The sequence below is a fragment of the Pteropus vampyrus genome, unplaced genomic scaffold (genome assembly GCF_000151845.1).
Source record: "Pteropus vampyrus isolate Shadow unplaced genomic scaffold, Pvam_2.0 Scaffold112, whole genome shotgun sequence".
Classification (NCBI taxonomy): Eukaryota; Metazoa; Chordata; class Mammalia; order Chiroptera; family Pteropodidae; genus Pteropus; species Pteropus vampyrus.
Window position 1 is genome coordinate 3,329,303 of NW_011888893.1, and position 17,589 is coordinate 3,346,891.

General features: G+C 44.3%; 2 protein-coding genes across 3 annotated transcripts in view; both read right to left on the minus strand.

Annotated features, from left to right (window-relative positions):
* The window catches only part of PDIA4 (protein disulfide isomerase family A member 4), an 18,160-nt gene extending 17,757 nt beyond the window's left edge, over positions 1 to 403 (minus strand). Inside the window, exon 1 of the mRNA XM_011365502.2 lies at positions 76 to 403. Coding sequence (XP_011363804.1) covers positions 76 to 163 — 88 coding nt within the window. The 5' untranslated portion in view covers positions 164 to 403. The remainder of the gene's footprint in view (positions 1 to 75) is intronic.
* A 10,091-nt stretch (positions 404 to 10,494) lies between these two features.
* LOC105295716 (zinc finger protein 786-like) overlaps positions 10,495 to 17,589 on the minus strand; it is a 30,259-nt gene continuing 23,164 nt past the window's right edge. For both annotated transcript variants that reach the window (XM_011365503.2, XM_011365504.2), the window contains 3 exons: positions 15,182 to 15,308; positions 14,029 to 14,181; positions 10,495 to 12,710 (listed from right to left, as the gene is read on the minus strand). In XM_011365503.2, the coding sequence (XP_011363805.1) occupies positions 10,627 to 12,710; positions 14,029 to 14,181; positions 15,182 to 15,308 (2,364 nt within the window). In that variant the 3' untranslated portion in view covers positions 10,495 to 10,626. The remainder of the gene's footprint in view (positions 12,711 to 14,028; positions 14,182 to 15,181; positions 15,309 to 17,589) is intronic.

Genomic DNA, 17,589 nt, shown 5'->3' on the forward strand with positions numbered 1-17,589 from the left:
CGGGTCGCACCCACCGCCCGGGCCGCGCACGGCGCTCCTCAGCTCGCAGGCCCGGCCCGCCGCCGGGCCGCTCACCTTCGTCCGGCTCCCCAGCGCTCGCCACGGCCAAGAGCTGCGCCAACGCCAGGAGCAGGACGAGCAGGCAAGCTTTCCCAGGCCTCATCGCGGGAGTGAGAGCGCAGCCTCCCGAACCTCGGGCTCCGGCCTGAAGAGCGAAAGGCTAGGGACGGAAAGAGGTCCCCTCAGGAAGTCCTCGCCGGCGATTGGCTGGAGGCGGGAAGCCGCGGGCCAGCCAATCCCAGGCCGACTAGGGGCGCCGGGCCGCGTGCGCCAGGTCGCGCGTCCAAGGCCTGAGGCGCCGGCCCCTACACCCGCTCTCGCCCCCGGCTTCCTACGCGAGCCCCGCCGCTCGCGCGTTTAAAGCTCCGAGCCCTAGCGTGAGGTGCCCCCTTCTGATTGGCTGCGCCGCGGCCACCAATCAGCAGCTGCCACTCGGTTTGCCGGGAGCGCACAGGCTGAGAGAGGGAGTCGGGAGAACAAAGGCGGTGGGACGGAGCCGGAGGGGCGGGGCCGTGCTACGTCTCGGGGCGCTATTGGCCGACAACGAGGCGGGGCGGAGCCAGGGAAAACGCTGGGCGCGGCAAAGCTCCTTCTGGGCGCTGAGCTTGGCAGAAAGAACACGTGTCCTTTACTGGGCCATGGGGGTAGAGGTTGTTCGTGCAACCCGCTGGAGTCCTTGGAGGCTCGGGACCCAAGCGGCAGAGGAGCCCGAACCAGTCTGTTGATGGGAACGGGACAGAACGGGACTCCCGAGTTGGCCTGATGTTCGTGGGCTTTGCTTTTTTTTCTCCTTGAGCAAATAAAAGTTTGCATTTCTTTCCTGGGTAAAAACATGTATTGAGCTTGGAGAGGGGATGAGCATGCAGTCAAGGAAGCTTCTTTCCGCGGTTTCAACTACGAATAGGCGATGCGTGTCTAAACTTTGCCTCATGTTATTTCACTCCTGATTTTCTGCAAAAATGAAATACCAGATAGGCAATCTAGTGGTTTACCAGATAGGCAATCTTGTGGTTTACATAAGTCTAAATATAACCTTGAGGTTTTCCCTCTTGACAACTTAGGAAAATAAAACTAGGTTAAGATGATGATTTCTGTATGTCAAACCTGTGGTGTATATTAGGATTTGATATTTCTTTAATGTTTGGGGATTAGTGTGCCTGCAGTTATAGAAGACAAATGGGGGTGGGGGCGACCTCAAGAGTGCAGGGGTCTTTCTCTATTAAGTGAGGAAGAAAGAAAGCCGGTCACTCACAGGCTTTAGCAATTAGAAATTTTTTATTTACTATATTTTTATTGAGCTCTTGTGAATCTGATGGTTTCCTACTCAGTTTTGTAGGGTAGAAAAATATTATGCAAGTAACTTACAATAGAATATACACTAAGTGATTTATTAGAATGCTACGAATGTAGAATGTCAAACAGTTCAATATCAATATTACCTTTCTAGGTCGTTTCCTATGAATCCTTGCTTAACTAAGAGGAAGGAGAATGCCATTTATCCAGATGTGGGATGAATACAACCAATTTCACAAAGACCTTTGTTGATACAAAATATGGGAGGAAACCTCTCAAAACTTAAGCTATGGGAGGAAATCTTTCTCTCCCAGTCTGTCTGTCTCTTTCAAGTTAGAAAGCTCCTCGTTCCTTTTTTATCCCTCAGTCCCACCTGATTTGGTTATGGGTACAAGCAGGCTGGGAGGCCACTGCGTTGATGGTGAGAATGGAGAGAAATGTTTTCGGGACAGTCTCCACAATTTCCATAACTGGTTGTGAAAATAGAGAGACTGTTAAGTCATAGAACTGCCCACTGGCTCGTCCCCAGGGCTGCCATTTCACATGAATAGGTTGTTTTTATAGATCAGTTTGATTATGTGCTTCCCTCTTCGGCCACACGGCACTCTCCAGAGAATTGGCCTATGGGAAAATAATCCCCCCATCTCTGAGTAGTCTCCAGGTAGATCTATGACAATGTGCCAATCCTGGCAATTGTGTCAGCCATAAACTCAAGAATATATGGTCAGAAAACTAAACAGAACAGGCAGCTGCACATCTGGTACATGACACTTATGATCTGTCTTTTCAGGAATTAAAGCTTGTAGGATGAAACAATTAAAAAAAATTTTTTTTAAGACTTTATTTGAGACAAACTGATGACATATGCCAGAAGGCAAGATCTCAAATGTTCTTGATAAGCAGGGTTGAGCCTGGTTAGTACTTGGATGGGAGACCACCTAGGAGCACCAGGTGCTGTAGGTGTAAAAAATTGTAAGCTGACAAGGTCCTTGTAATTTGTGAGGTCAACCAAGGGTTGCTTCGCCTAAATATATAATAAAATAAAATAATAAAAAATACAATGGACTAGTGGTTACCAGAAGGGAGGGGGAAATAAAAAAAAATGTTAAAAAATAATAAGAATAAAACAAAATAAAAACCAAATGCTCCTGAAACAACTTCATACATGTGCCGGAGAACTCAGCAATGGTCCTGATCAGCATTCCATGGTTCTGATATACTTCCTCCTCAGTAGAAAGGAGAAGATCAGAAGCTTTCGGAAATAAAGGAATTCATTTTCAGAAATCTCTGCCTCTTCAGGCAAACACTATTGTAGCCAGAGATACAACCTACATGTCATTTCGTGTCTTACATTTTTAACTTCATATCACATCATAATAATTTCCCCCTACTGTTACATTGTCCTCTGAGGGAACTTAGCTCTCCCTTGAAGGGTCCACCTTGACTCAAGAAGATTAGAGACTGAAATTAGGTCCCAGGCCCACACTCAGAACTGCTTTAGCAGCTCAGGCAGCTGCCTGAGAATGCCAACCATATTCCTTAACTCCATTCTATGCACAGCTAAGACATCATACTCAGATTCTGTCATTACAGTTTACAGTTTAGATGCAACCTTTATTGCATCTTCCAATAACTTTGCCTTTTATGTGATTCAAAATGGGAAATGTTCACACATACAGGTGTGGCCCACCACTGAAAGTAAGACCAAGCTGACGTTTTTGCAGGAGTTGTCTGTGACAAGACATTCTTTCCAAGTTTGCAGAAATAGGTAACTGGCACAGTCATTTGTTTGTTAAGCCAATAGTCTTGGCCACTATTTCATTATTTCTCTAAGGTGAAGGAATTCTAAAGATGTTTTAAGATTCAAACTAAGATTATTCTCTTAATAGTCAAGTTTCATTATCACCAAATGCTTAACAAGCATTTGGTAGCTGTTATTAAAAAAACCAACACTAATGGTATTTGTGGAAATTAAACAGCAAAACTTAAAAAGACAGAATACTTTTATATTAGAAACAAAAAAAGTATTTGTTGTGAAAAGGTAGAAGTAGAGGCCTGGAGTCAGACTGCCTAGCCTTGACCTTGACCTGACCACTTCATTTTCCCATTTAACACTGAGTACCATGTGCCAAGCAGTTCTCAGTGTGCAATCTTGCATGTATTTTGTAATATCTGATGCTATTTTAAAGTGCATTTTTAAAATTTCAAAACCCTTCATTGCAAATGTCTGAAAGTTTAGTTGGCTTTTGTTGTTCACCTTGTCACCCCACAACCCTGCTCAGCAGCTCACGCTAGTTTTGGTGGCTTTGTTGCAGATTCCATCGGATCCTCTACATAAATCATGTCATCTGCAAATAAAGGCAGCTTACTTGTTTTTAATTATGGATGCCTTTCATGTCTTCTGTTTTCCTTCTTTCACTGGCCAGAACCTCAGTACAACTTTGAAGAGAAATAGTGAGAGTGGATATTCTTGCCTTGTTCCTCATGTGACGGAATGAATTCAGTCTTTCCTATTACATCCGATGTTAGCTGTAAGTTTTTCAGTAGATCGTTAACAGGTTGAGGAAGGTCTCTTCTAATTCCTAGTTTTCTGAGAGTTCTTTTTTCTAATCAGAAATGGATCATATGGCTTTTTTTTTTTAGTCTGTTCATACAAATTATGTTTTCAAGTTAAACCAACCTTTCATTCCTGAGACAAACTTCACTTGTTTGTGATATGTTATCATTTTTCTATATTGTTGGATGATATTTTAGTAAGAGGTTTAGGTAAAAGGACATCAGTCTTTTATTTTCTTGTTATATTTTGTCTGACTTTGATATCTCACAATAATGCTGGCCTCATAGAATGAGTTGGAAAGTATTCTCTCTCAATTTTCTAAGGTTTGTATAGATTTCTTTCTTGCTTGCTTAGTAGAATTCTCTAGTGAAATTTTCTTTGTGGGGAAAGAACTATAAATTTAATTTAATAGATAAAGAGCTATGCAGGTTACCTATTTCTTCTTGAGTGAGCTTTTGTCGTTAATGAGAATTTGCCTATTTTACATAAGTTGTCCAATTTATTGGCATAAAGTTGTTCATAGCATTCTCTTCTTGCACTTTAAGTAACTGTGGAGTCTGTAAGAGCAGAGGTCACCTCTCGTATTGCTGATACTGATAATTTTTGTCCTTCCTCCTTTTTTTCTGATTAGTGTGGCCAGAGGTTTATAAATTTTGGGGTCTTCTCAAAGAACAACTTTTGGTTTCATTGATTTTCCTTATTGTTTTTGTTTCCTAATAAATTGATTTCAGTGCTAATTTTATCTCCTTTCTTCTGCGTACTTTAGGTTTCATTTACCCCCTTTTTTCCCCAGTTCTTAAAGAGGAAATAAGTGTAAGTATGTCTCTGTGTTATATATGTGTGAATGTCCTAGCTCTGTTCACTGAGACAGCCTGGGAGAGGTAACACCCAAATGTCAACTGAGCATGCCTACTGCAAATCTTGGCTTCTAACACTCTCTGTTAAATGGAAAAGGGCTCCCTAAAGAAATGGCCAACTCCAAGACAGAGACAGAAAAAAACAGAAAATGAGCCTGGAACAGCTTGTACCCGGGAAAGCAAGGAAGTTGTTCAAGAATGATGGGAACATGTCAAAAGGACACAGAGCCTGTGTAAGAGAGCTCCCACTGTCCAAATTTGGGACAATTAGAGCATCAAAATAAATACTGATAGAAAAGGATTATAACCCATTGGATAAAATAGGAATAAAGTAGGAAGTTATGAGTCCATACAGATATAAAATATGTAACTAAATAAATGGAAAATTTGATGAGGAATGGGATATTTACATGATTTCAAAGTACCTCCCCACAAAATCACAAAACACTTATTAATTACAAAGAAGAAGTATAATTACAGTGGAGAAGTTCTGGCAGACACCACCGTAACTAAGTGATCAGTGTGAACATCATCAGCAATGGAAGGAACTGAAATCATGTGCTGCCCAGTAATACGCAATGAGAACCAGCATCACTTCTTGGCTATGGCCCTGAAGATAAATAACCTGAACTCAATCATGAAGACACATCCAACACACCCCAATTGAGGGGCGTTCCACAACATAACTGCCCTGAAATCTTAAAAAGTATCAAGGTCCTGATAGCCTAAGCCTGTCTCTTCCTTCCAGAAACTGAGTGAAGCAAGCAAACTGCAACACCTGAATTTTTTTCCCTACTTACCAAGTCCCCAGTGTTACATATTAGTATGTTCAAGGTCTAAGTCTCAAGATACAACAGGTGACAGTTACTACCTAACAAAGACTGTCACCTTCTCAGACCAGGACAGTCATTACTTACCACCATCCAACTTTCAATAGCCATACAACCTGAAGAAAGTCACTTCAACCCCTCTGTAACTTGCTTTACTCATCCATAAAATGAGGGAGTTAGATTATGATCTCTAAGGATTCTATTCTGAAAATCTTTTATTTTTGCTTTGGTGAAAAAGTCCTTAAGAATTTGTCATTTTTCTTGGGAAACTGTTTTTGAGTTAGGCTAAGTATCAGGAAACTGAGTTCCTGTCACTCCTGGGGGTCTTTGAAAGGTTTCGAAACTAAAATAAGAGTTGGAACCATCGCATCATTTTCTGAAGAGCTGTTGCTGAAGTGACAGTCCCTATCATTGCAATTTAGCGTTGTACTATCCTCTGTCTCCCTATGGGACTCCTTTCCTTTTCTCAGATGTAACTTCCTCTGTTCTTTCTCCCATTCTATACCTCACCAACAGTATTCCCAACATACCAACTGAGTTTCAGGGGAACAGGAACACTCAGAAAGCCCTGGGCTGACTGTAAAATCCGTGGCTATGTGTAGGACTTTCATTAATCCAGATTCAACAAGTGATCGTAGAGCGCCCTCTGGTGGCCGTACACTGGATGAAAAACAACGGTACAGAAGCAAAGTGTCTGCTTCACGAACTTAGTGTCCAGGGTGAGAGCACCAACCTCTCCAGAACCCAGCGGCGAGCTCCAGTTAGACGGCTAGGCCAGGGCTGCAGCTTCCAGTCAGTCCGAGCGGCAAGGACGGCGCCTCCTCCGGCCGGAAGAGCCCGAGCAGGCTTTGTGCCCCGGCAACCACAAACCGCCCTCTCTGCCCAGCCTAGGTGTCACCACCCCCACCTGACGTCAGCTGCAGAGTCTGCGTAGTCTGACTCTTCCAATCTCTACCCAGCGCAGTTTTCAAGGTAGGAGGCACTCCGGGGCAGGACCGTTGCTCCTTGGCTCAGCCCACAGCGGCCGTTGCCCTGGGGATACGCAGGGCATCCTGGGAACCTTGCCTTTCCTGCAGGTGGACCTCGTTCCTACAGCGCCACCTTCCGGAAGAGCCAACAGCTTCCTGCGTCAACCCTGTAGCACTGTGCATGCTTTACCTGCGGCATCCAGGTCTCCTTGGCTCTCCGGACCAGGAGAACTGGAATTACTCCAGACTCCTCACAGCTCTAGCTCCTTCCTCCTTTGGGGGTCACACAAGGTTGGACCTAAAATTGTTTGGCATATAAGTCTGAGAATTGGATCATGTGTAATGTTGCCTTTTTCTGTCATTTTTGCAACTCCAAACTGTCCTTTGTGTCCATTGCACAGCCGGTTCATTGCTCCAATCACCTCTCCACAACCACGCCTCACCTACACACGATGGTGGTTCCCACTGCTTCAGGGAAGATTTGAGCGACCTGGGGTTCTGCTGCAGCTTCTTTGAGAAATGGCCAAGATAGGAGGGGGCCATAAGGGAAGCAAACAGGAGGGTAGACTAATGAAAATTTATGTACTGCTTTTAGGCAAATAGGAGTAGAGCAGGGAGCTTTTGTTGTATCTGTTTCGTCTCAATTGCCTTCCATTCAAAAATAATTCTTTATGCCAAAGTTGCACAGGTTGGAGTAGCATATTCTGCTACCCTTCGACAGTCAGCACCCCATTGCCACAGATGACTCAGCTAGCACACACTAACAGGATTGTTTGTAAGTTAAAGAAGTAGTGTGGAAACGATTTCTTTAAGAGAAAATTGAAATATCCTAGCTCTCTATGCTCTTAACACACCTCTCCAGAGCCCACAGTGGTTACAGTAAACAAATTTTGTGATAAAGGTAGGGGGGTGAGGGGGAGGGTGACTGAGACTTAAACCATATACTATCTAGCTTATAAAAAATTTAGGCTGAACCTGAAACTTAGTTTTCTGAGAAATGCTAAGGAAACATGAAGGATTCATGACATTATCTTTATAATTAGAGTCTTCTCCAATATTTCTGAAAATTAAAGTTTTTAAATTTAGCTTTGATTTCCTGAATTACCTATGATTTCTCTGGAATACTTTTTTTCATGTTTGTCTCGGTCTTTCTCATGTAAAAGTTTTCTTCCAAGTGTTAAATAACCCTTGCCTGTCCCTATTTAAGAATGCAGCGGAAGACGTTGGTTAGGGACTTTGTGTATAAGGGTGTGGGTCTCACGTGAGTTTAGGGTGACTCGTTTAAGGGTCTTCTAAGTGCTAGAATGAGGGCTTTTATGTCAGATAACACCCATAACTGTTCTAGTTATTTCCTCTTCCCTCTTGCTGCCATTTGCCCGCTGCTGCTGCTGCTAATGGACTGGATGGAGCAGGGCTTGGCTATTCATTGTAATACTTTCAATTCAGTGCCCTGGCTTCAGGCCTTGGTCCTACTTGGCTCCTCAGGTCAAGTTGCTATTGAGCAAATCAATACTGTCCTCAGCTCAGTGCCCTTCTGCCTCTTCCCAGTTCGGCAACCCCGTTCCGCTGCATTGGGTACCATTCTTCCAATGCCTTTCTGAAATCTCTTGAGATTTCTCATCTGCTGATGGTCTCCTCTGAATTCTCTTCATTGTTGTGGATTTACAGCCTTTAAAAAAAACTCTTTAATTTTAATTGGATATTGAGAGGCAGAAGAGACAAATATGTGCATGTGCTTAGTCCTATCTTGAATCAAGAGTGACTGGGCTTTGCGAATAGCATCTTGTCTCCTGCTTGTAGCAGTTATGCAGCTGCTTCCCTTCAGTGTTCCAGGTACACAGTGTAACACGTTCCATGTTAATAATGGCTCAGTGGAAACCATTGTCTTCCTCTTGACTTTAATGGGGATTTCATTTTATTTTATATTTTTACCATTTTGTCCCTTTAATATGCTCTTCGTTGTTGGGCCAGATTATTCCTTTGTCGGTGACAAGATTCTCCTTGGGGGTAGGGGTGGGTGTAATGCTTGTGAGCATTCTTCCTTATTATTGAAGGCCAGGGATTTCACCAGGATGCTGAGCATTGATGTTTCTTTTTAGGAATTGGGAAAGGACAGGAAGACAAGTTTTCTGAACCTGTGCTTATGATGCCTTCTTTCCCAGAAGTCCCTCTATTCTTTAAACACCACTCTGCTGTCTTTTTCATTTTTAGTGTGAGCAGCCTGGGGCACTGGAATCTAGCTGGGTCTTATGCTTTTTCTCAATCTTCTCCAAAACATGTCAAATTTCTAACGAAATTCAAACACTGGACATTTTACTATCGCTGAGATCCTTCAATTGTAACAGACAACGTGTGAGAACACCATACCAGAGGCCCTGGCCTTCGGTCTCCCTCAAAACTCTACCTGGTTCATAGTCGCATCCTCTTCCCCTGGGTCCCCGCACCACGGTGCTCATCGGGGCAGGGCCACCGCCCCTTCCTTGCTTACTCTGATGCTCTCCATGCTGTGTGAGGCCAGCTACCCTGTGAACACAACAAACATCACCATGTGCTTCTGATGACAAACCTGCCTAAATGACTTAATCTTACTACTTTCAATCACCTTTGTTAGTGTGCCATCACTGGAGGAAAGAGGGTGCTCTAAACAATTAAAGGTTTACCCTGACTCAAAGCTGTTTCCTCTGTCCTCTAAAACCTGAGATTCTCATCCTTAACAGACCAAGAGTTACTTTGCTGGAGCCAGGACTATTCTTCACTAGTGTTTTCCAAAATGAGTCTTACACTCCTGTGTCCACAAGGTCACAGTAAGTGTTTTAGGAAAAAAAAAATCCCAAGGTCAAGAATATACTGCACATTACATTTTCCTCTTGGAGAGAGGACTCTGTGTATGTGGGGGAGGGAGAGAATTATTATTTAACTTTATTTAAACGAATTATTATTTAACTTTATTTAAACGAATTATTATTTAACTTTATTTAAACTAATGGGCCATGTAATTTTTTTTTTTTTCAGAATACCTTTGGAGCTAGTGTTCCAGAGAAATCATCTGTGGTACATTGTTTCACAGTAATGCTAGTTGCAGTTCACTGACAATCTCACTTTCCAGCATCCCCCAGAACTTCAGGTCGGCCATTCTGTTCCATGAAAATGAACCCCCTGAAAGTCAGGCACCCTTTGTATGAATTACAACTCCGTCCCTGAAGCATAAACACTGTGCTAACGCACCAGATGCGGTATTTTCCTGTTTACTTTTAACGTTTGCTTGAAAACTCTCCACAGTATGCTGTTGCTGCCTGTAATTTCCCCTGATAAAGCTGTTTGTCTTTGTCATTTTGTCTTACCTCAGATTCAGTCATCTGCTCACTGTCTATGAAGGGGAATTGCATTCACTCTCTCAACCCCAAATAGCATGTGGAACTCCAAAATCGACACTACCTTTCCCAATCTCTTAGCTAAATTCTAGTCCCATACGTCTTAGCACCTTCAGTTTTATGTTTCTTCAACTCACATCAGCCAAACTGTCCTGAAATTACCAGCTTTTCCCCAGGGGGAACTACGCACACTCGCCGTGAACCTGCGGCCCTCACATAAACTACGATTCAGAGAACTCCTATTACTATCGGTTTCAAAATAAATGAATCAAAACCACATCTAATATCATATGAGGTCTGCAACAAAATCCACCGGATTTAACCCCACAGTTTGGGATCACACTATGAAAAAAGGAAGAGGACGTTTCACGGCCAATCCGTCCTTTCAGCCTCGTGAACAGTACTGGAGGGGTTTCCGGTCTAAATTCAAGTTGAGATTTCAAAGCTAGCTTAGCATTTGGGAGAAGCTTACCACTTAAGATGATAGGAAGAACAAATCTCTTTTTTTATCAATGGATGGGAAATATAACCAGTGATGCTTTAAGACAGACAATCCTCTGTGGTTTCTGATATTCCTAACTTTTATTACATTCTTGCTCAAAACAGGACCCCTGCTCCTCCAAGCCGGCTACGGCTGCTGAGGACTCGGGCGGACCGCCTCCGCGGGGCGCTCTGGGGGACCCGTCCGCCTCAGCTCCAGTCCGCCTCGATCATTGCAAACAGCTGGCTGAGCCTTTTCTGCACGTCGGGCGCGTTCGCAGCGCCCCGGGGCTTTGTGTGCACTCTGGTGTGTTCCGCCAGCTTCGACTTATAAATGAAGCCCTTCCCGCAGTCGCCACAGGAAAACGGCCTCTCCGGCCTGTGGATGCGCTGGTGCCTGAGCATGTGTCCCTTCTCCCGGAAGTTTTTGTCGCACTCGGGACAGTGGAAAGGTCTCTCCCCCGTGTGCAGGCCTTGGTGGCTGAGCAGCTGTGCCTTTAAGCGGAAACTCTTGTCACATTTGGGACACTGAAAAGGCTTCTCCCCCGTGTGTGTCCTGATGTGTTCGACGAGCTTGGACTGCTTCGCGAAGCCCTTGCCGCAGTCGCAGGAGAACGGCATCTCCGCGCGGTGCAGCAGCTGGTGGGCCTTCATGTCGGCCTTCACGCGGTAGCGCTTGTCGCACTCCGGGCACTGGAAGGGCCTCTCCCCCGTGTGCAGGCGCCGGTGACTCAGCAGCTGCCCTTTCAGGCGGAAGCTCCTGTCGCAGTCGGAGCACTGGAAGGGCCTCTCCCCGCTGTGCACGCGCAAGTGCTCGGTGAGCTTGGACCGCCTGGTGAAGCCCCTGCCGCACTCCGCGCACGAGAACGGCCTCTCCTGGCTGTGCGTGCGCTGGTGCGCCTTCAGCACGCCCTTCAGGCGGAAGCTCTTGCTGCACTCGGGGCACTGGAAAGGCCTCTCCCCGCTGTGCACCCTCAGGTGCTCACGGAGCTTGCACTGGTGGGTGAAGCCTCTGCCGCACTCGCTGCAGGAGAACGGCCTCTCCCCGCCGTGTCGCAGCCGGTGGGCTCTCAACATGCTCTGCAGGCGGAAGCTCAGCTGGCACTCCGGGCACTGGAAGGGCTTCTCGTCTGTGTGCAGCCGCTGGTGCCGCAGCAGCTGTCCCCGCTGGCGGAAGCGCCTGCCGCAGTCAGCACACCAGAAGGGCTTCTCCCCGCTGTGGACTCGGCCATGCTCCGCGAGTCTGCACTGTTTGGCCAAGGCCTCGCCGCACTTCCGGCAGGAGAACGGCCTCTCCCCACTGCGCACGCGCTGCCGGACCCTCAGCGAGCCGCGCCGGCCCAAGCTCCTGTCACACTCCAGGCACGGGAAGGGCTTCTCTCCCGTGTGCCCCTTGATGTGGCTGGCGAGATTGGCCTTGGTACAGAAGCACTTGTCGCACTCTGTGCAAGGGAATGGCCTCCCCCTGGGGGGGCAGCGCTGGAGAGCCGCCTCATCCCCCCTCAGGAAGCAGTGCTCTCCGCCGGCAGCGCACGGGCCTGGCTTCTCCCCCGAGTGCACGCTGCTGAGCTCGGCCTTCACACTGAAGGCCCCGCTGCCTTCCCTGCAAAAGACTGGCCTCCCCACGCTGGGCTGGCCCCGCTGAGCCTGCATGCTGTTCTTCGGGAGAAAGCTCTTGTCATATATGGGGCACTGAGGGGGCCTCTCCCTCTTGTGCAGGAGGTGGTGGCTGAGAAGTGTCTGCTTGTGATGGAAGCACATGTCACATTCAGGGCACTGCAATGGGCTCTTCCCCGAGTGTGCGGCCAGATGTCTAAGCAAATACCTCTTCAGGCGGAAGCTCCTCCCACATTCACGACACCGGAAATGCCTCTGTCCCCGCTGAGGCTGCAGGTCAGCTTCTTTGCTGAATTTCTTCCAGGCCCCACGCGGCTGGTCCTTTGGGTGGCTCCTCTGGTGCTTCTCTAAGTGGTTCTTCTTCCAAAAGCTCTCCCCGCAGACAGGACAAGGGTGCGGGGCGCCCTTCCCAGAGAGGGTTTCCTGGATGCCTGGGAGACCTGGCGCTCTGGGACTCGGGACTCCTTCTCTTTGGGTAGGTTCCCTGGAGCAGTGGACAGCTGGGATTAGAGCCCGTGGATCGTGTTGGTGTGGCTTCACGAGGGTGACACCTTGGTCGGGCCTGAAGGAAACATCTTCACTTTTCTCTAATAAGGGTTCAGAGGGACACTGGCTCAGAAGAGGATCCACTTGAAAATGGCATTCAGGCTCTCTTGAATGCACGGCTTGCTGACTTCCTGAAATTGAAAACAAAAATTCAGTTAGAATTCCTGTCTCTAGCATGACTAAAGGCTTATAACACCAATAGTGACCTGTAACAGTGACCTGTGGTGGTGTGGAAACCCAGTGTCCATCCACTGAGCTAAAAACGAGGTACATTTCAGTGTGGTCCCATTTCATGACCTGGAGTTTAATGAGAATCTGCTGAAATTAAACTGAACACTCTTAGAATAATATTGAAAAGAGGAAAATGCAGGTCGCAAATGTAGGGCCTAAGCTCTGGAACCAGACCGTCCGGATTTGAGTCCTTTCTGTCTACTGTGCAAATTCTGTAGAGCTAATCTCTTGGCTTTGGTCCCTTCTCCTGCAGACACAGGCACGACAGCACACAAGACTGCTGTGAGAACGGAATGAGTTAACATGTGCTAAACGCTCGGCACGGACCTGTACACGCGCACCACTGTCATGACGTCGGGACCATCAGACTTGTCCCGTTTGGACGTGCAGACATTCCTGGAGTCAAGAGGGATGACGGCAGTGTCACTGACAGAACCCTGACTGCCGCCGCGGCTCTGCATAACCCATGAGCTGTCCCTCAGACCAGGCAGCAAGGCCTTCGCTCTGCCCCTCCTTCTTCACCCTATTCCTACCGACCTTTCAAAAAACGTTTCTTAGAAGAATAACAGATGGCAAAAAGTGAAATAATTTGTAGAGAAAAACTCGTTTACTTTCCAAAAAGAAGCAACTAAAAACTAAAACTACTCACAAGACTTCTTGGAATGATGGCCCCATCTGACTTCCTCATTCCGTACCTTAATGCTGACTCTTATGAATCCAAAAATCTCAGACTCTCCCTTCATGACAAGAAACACGGAGGAGAGCTAAATTTTAGACATTCAAATAAAGACAACGGTCTCCAGGGAAGAAGGAAGCGGTCTCCCCACACCTATCACTAAGAAGAGCTCACATTCGCTGAGTTCTTCTTGTGTGCCAGGTACCATTTTAACACTTTACATACGTTAACTCATATAGGATTACATATGGTAATCCTATAACACAGATATTTTTATTTTCTTCGTTTTATAGAACAGGAAACTGAAATAGTGAGAAGCTGAATAACTTGCCCAAGGTCACCCAGAAAAGGCAACATCCAGATTCAGGATCCAGAACCCACATTTCTAACCACCGTGTTTAACTGCCTTTCTCTAGAATGTACCAGATGTCAAGCCTCAGTCCAGTCAAAAAAAAAAAAAAAAAAGACAAGATCAGAGAACTAGAACTAAGAAACGAGAATGTGGCATCTTAAGGAAGGGGCTCTGATTTCTTAATACTCACCCCAAAACTGCTGTCCCTCAATAACTGAATCAAAATACAGATCAGCCGAGGAGCAAATTATGTTTCCTGATTTCTGTGTTTCTCCCAAATTCCAGAAGAGCTCTTTCCCCTGTTCAATGTGGGATATTAGTTCCGGTTTGGGAAGTCCATCACCTGTACAGAGAAGTCAGACAAGGGAGTTTGGTTTCCTTGAGCACCAAATTTAAAGCACGTCGAGTTGCTGTTAAATTTAATTTAAATCCAATTTAAATAAAACATTTAAAACCTAGTCTCGATCTTCATCCTGGTTGAACTCTCAGCAACATTTAAAATAAAAAGATTTTTCCAAAAATCAAGAAAACAACTGCATTTACGTAACATCAAAAAGAGGAAAATACTTAGGAATAAATTCGGTAAAAGAAATGCAAGTCTTGTACAATAAAAGCTATAAAATATTGTTGAAAGAAATTTTAAAAGCCCTAAATAAATGGAAAGACATCTCATGTTCATGAATTGGAAGACTTGATATCGTTAGCGTGACAATACTCCCCAAATCCCATATGTTGGAATAACTGGATATCCATTACAAAAGAAGTTGGATTCCTACCTCATGCCATATACAAAAATTAACTCAAAACTATTTACAAAAAATTAAGATTAAAAGACCTAAATTAAGTGCTCAAACGATAAAACTCTTAGAAGAAAACATAGAAGTGAATCTTAGTGACTGTGGATTAGGCAATGGTTTCTTGGTGGACAGCTTTCCCCAGTCTCACTGCCTGGGAAAATAACTCTAGCTTTTCTGAGACATATGGACACCTCTGCCAAAGCTGACAGGCAGGGACAAGATAGGTTAAAATATATGGGGTGTAGGGATATGAGCTAGGCACGTGCTTATGTGGAAGACCCTGGAAACCTGAGAGTATGTAGGGACTAAATGCCCTGACATATATTTATTTAGTCACCTCTGACCACCCTTACATGATATGCAGTCTCAAACATTCACACGTAACAATGTCTCCCCTTGAGTAAGGATTAGCAATTTTTAGAAAGAATACGGGATAAAAATGCCTTTCTGAATTAATTTCTGAGAAATCTGGCTAATTGATGAATAGGAATATCAAGAGCGGAGACCTTTCGGGACCCAGGTCCATGACTCACCCACAATTCTTACCTAGAGAAACCAGGATCTCATAATTGGCTCTCATTACATTCCTGTAAAGGTCCTTCTGCCAGGCCTCTAGATTCTGCCATTCTTGCTCGGAGAAGTAAATGGCAATATCTTCAAATGTCAGAGGCAACTGAAATTACAGACATAATACATATCCAGTCATGATTGCTTCAAAAGATTTTTGTCGTGAACAGTGTTGTCTGCCCGGCAGCTGCTTCCTCAGGAATGGCTCCTTCTCCTACACCAATTATGTGGCTCTGTGGTTAACCACAACAACCCCTTCCATGGGTTTCCTCACGAGTGCTCAAACTGTATATGCATATGTATAGCATGGGACTTTTTCTTTTCTTCCTTTTTTCTTTAACAAAAATGGGAACAAATCATTAATATGTAACTTTACTCACTTAATGTCACAGACATCTTTCCAGGTCATTATATATAGGAAAAACTGATTTTTTGTAAGTTGCATTATATTCCACAATGGGAATGGTATATATACCCCACTGATGGGATGATGTGTTATTTCCATTTCCTTTCAAATTACAAACAATGCTATTATTTTTTAAATTACAAACAATGCTGATATGCTTCCTTATATATTACGGGTTTACCTTCTGTAGGATAAAGTCTAAAAAGAAGAATTATTAAAGGGTATAAACATCTTCAGCTTAACAGATACCACCACTAGATGGCCTTCCAGAGTCCAGCACCCTCCCGCTCCTCCCCACCCCCACCAAGATGAGACTTATTTCTTTATACTGCTGCCAGCACAGGATGTTCTCAAATATTATTACTTTCTTTGCCATCGTGATGGTAAAAGAATTCATTGTTTTAATTTAGCATCCTTTTCATACTTTTCTGGGGGCTGGGGTTCCACATTATCTTTGTGCATGCCTGTTTCCATCCTTTGTTCAATGTTCTTGTGGGCTCTTATGACCTGAACGAACTTTCTTGTATTAGGATTAATAATCCTTTAACTGACTAGCAAATGTTTTCTCCAAGCTTTTCCTTTGTATTTTGAATTTATCTTCTGCCAACGAGAACATTTTGACCCTTTCACTTAGTTAAAACCTGGAGTCTTTCTCATATTATTTCCAGCTTTTTAAGAGTTTCCCATATCAAGTGATACAAATATTCTGATTTTTTTTTACATTTAGATTTCCACTTTAATTCTACAGATGAGACTGGCATCTTTATTTACATATGGATAGCCAATCACACAACACTATTCTTAGGATTGAAATGCCAACCTTTGGCCTTTGCATATGCAATTGACCCTTTAAACACGTAGGGGTTAGGGCATGGATCCCCACGCAGCAGCGGAAAAGCTGCATATAACTTCTGACTTCCCCAAACCTTCAGTCGTCCCTCCGTATCCACAGGGTATTGGTTCCAGGACACCCTTGGATACTAAAATCCATGGATGCTCAAGTGTCTTATATAAAATGGCCTTCCCCTTCTGCAAATTCCCAATCGTGGATCAAAAATACTGTTTTCCATCATGGTTAATTGAATCCACAGATGCGAAACCCAAGGATATGGAAGGCCAACTGTATATATACTGAAAAGGAAAATCCAAGTATAAGTTGACCTCCATAGTTCAACCTCGTGTTGTTCAAGAGTCAGCTGTGTTAGGTTTTCATACATATGTGAACCTATGGACCATTACACGATGTATCCAATTACAGTACCTACACAGTGTGGGAACACTGGGAGGCAAGTCTTCCTCCCTCCTCCCATTCTTTTCCAAGCTACTGCTATAAACTCCTGGAATATTTATCCTTCCTTATAAACTCCAAAATAACTTCATCCTATTTTAAAAAGTAGTACACTGGGATTCAGGTTGAATTTATTAAATTATATATGTATTTAGGAAAGACTGATCTAGGAAAACATTTTACCATTCCATTTATTTGGTCTCGCTCACTTTTCTTTAATAAACTTAATGATTTTCTTCATAAATGTTCTGCATCTTTTTAAATTAACTCTATTTTTGGTATTCTGTGGTTTTTCCAACAACTGCATATGGGACCGCCCCCGCCAAATCTTTATTACTAGAATTTTTTACAAAGTTGTCATTGATTTTTGTAAATTTATTTTGTATCTAATTAATGTAGTGTATTTGTTTATCAATCCTAATAGTATTAAGTTTGGGAGGGATACAGTCATAATTCTCAAATAATTTTTCCATCTTTTCTCAAAGTACATTGCTTTTTTCTTATATTATACTTATGAGAACGTCTTTTGTGGCTTCAGGGGTTAGTATCTTCATTTGGGAGACATGTTCTATTCTAAGATTATAAAAGACATTCTCCTGAATTCATGTTTTTACAGCTTTATTAATTAAAATGAGAACTTTTCCAACATCGATTCTTTTTGCAAATGATAGCCAATTGTCACATAACTTATTG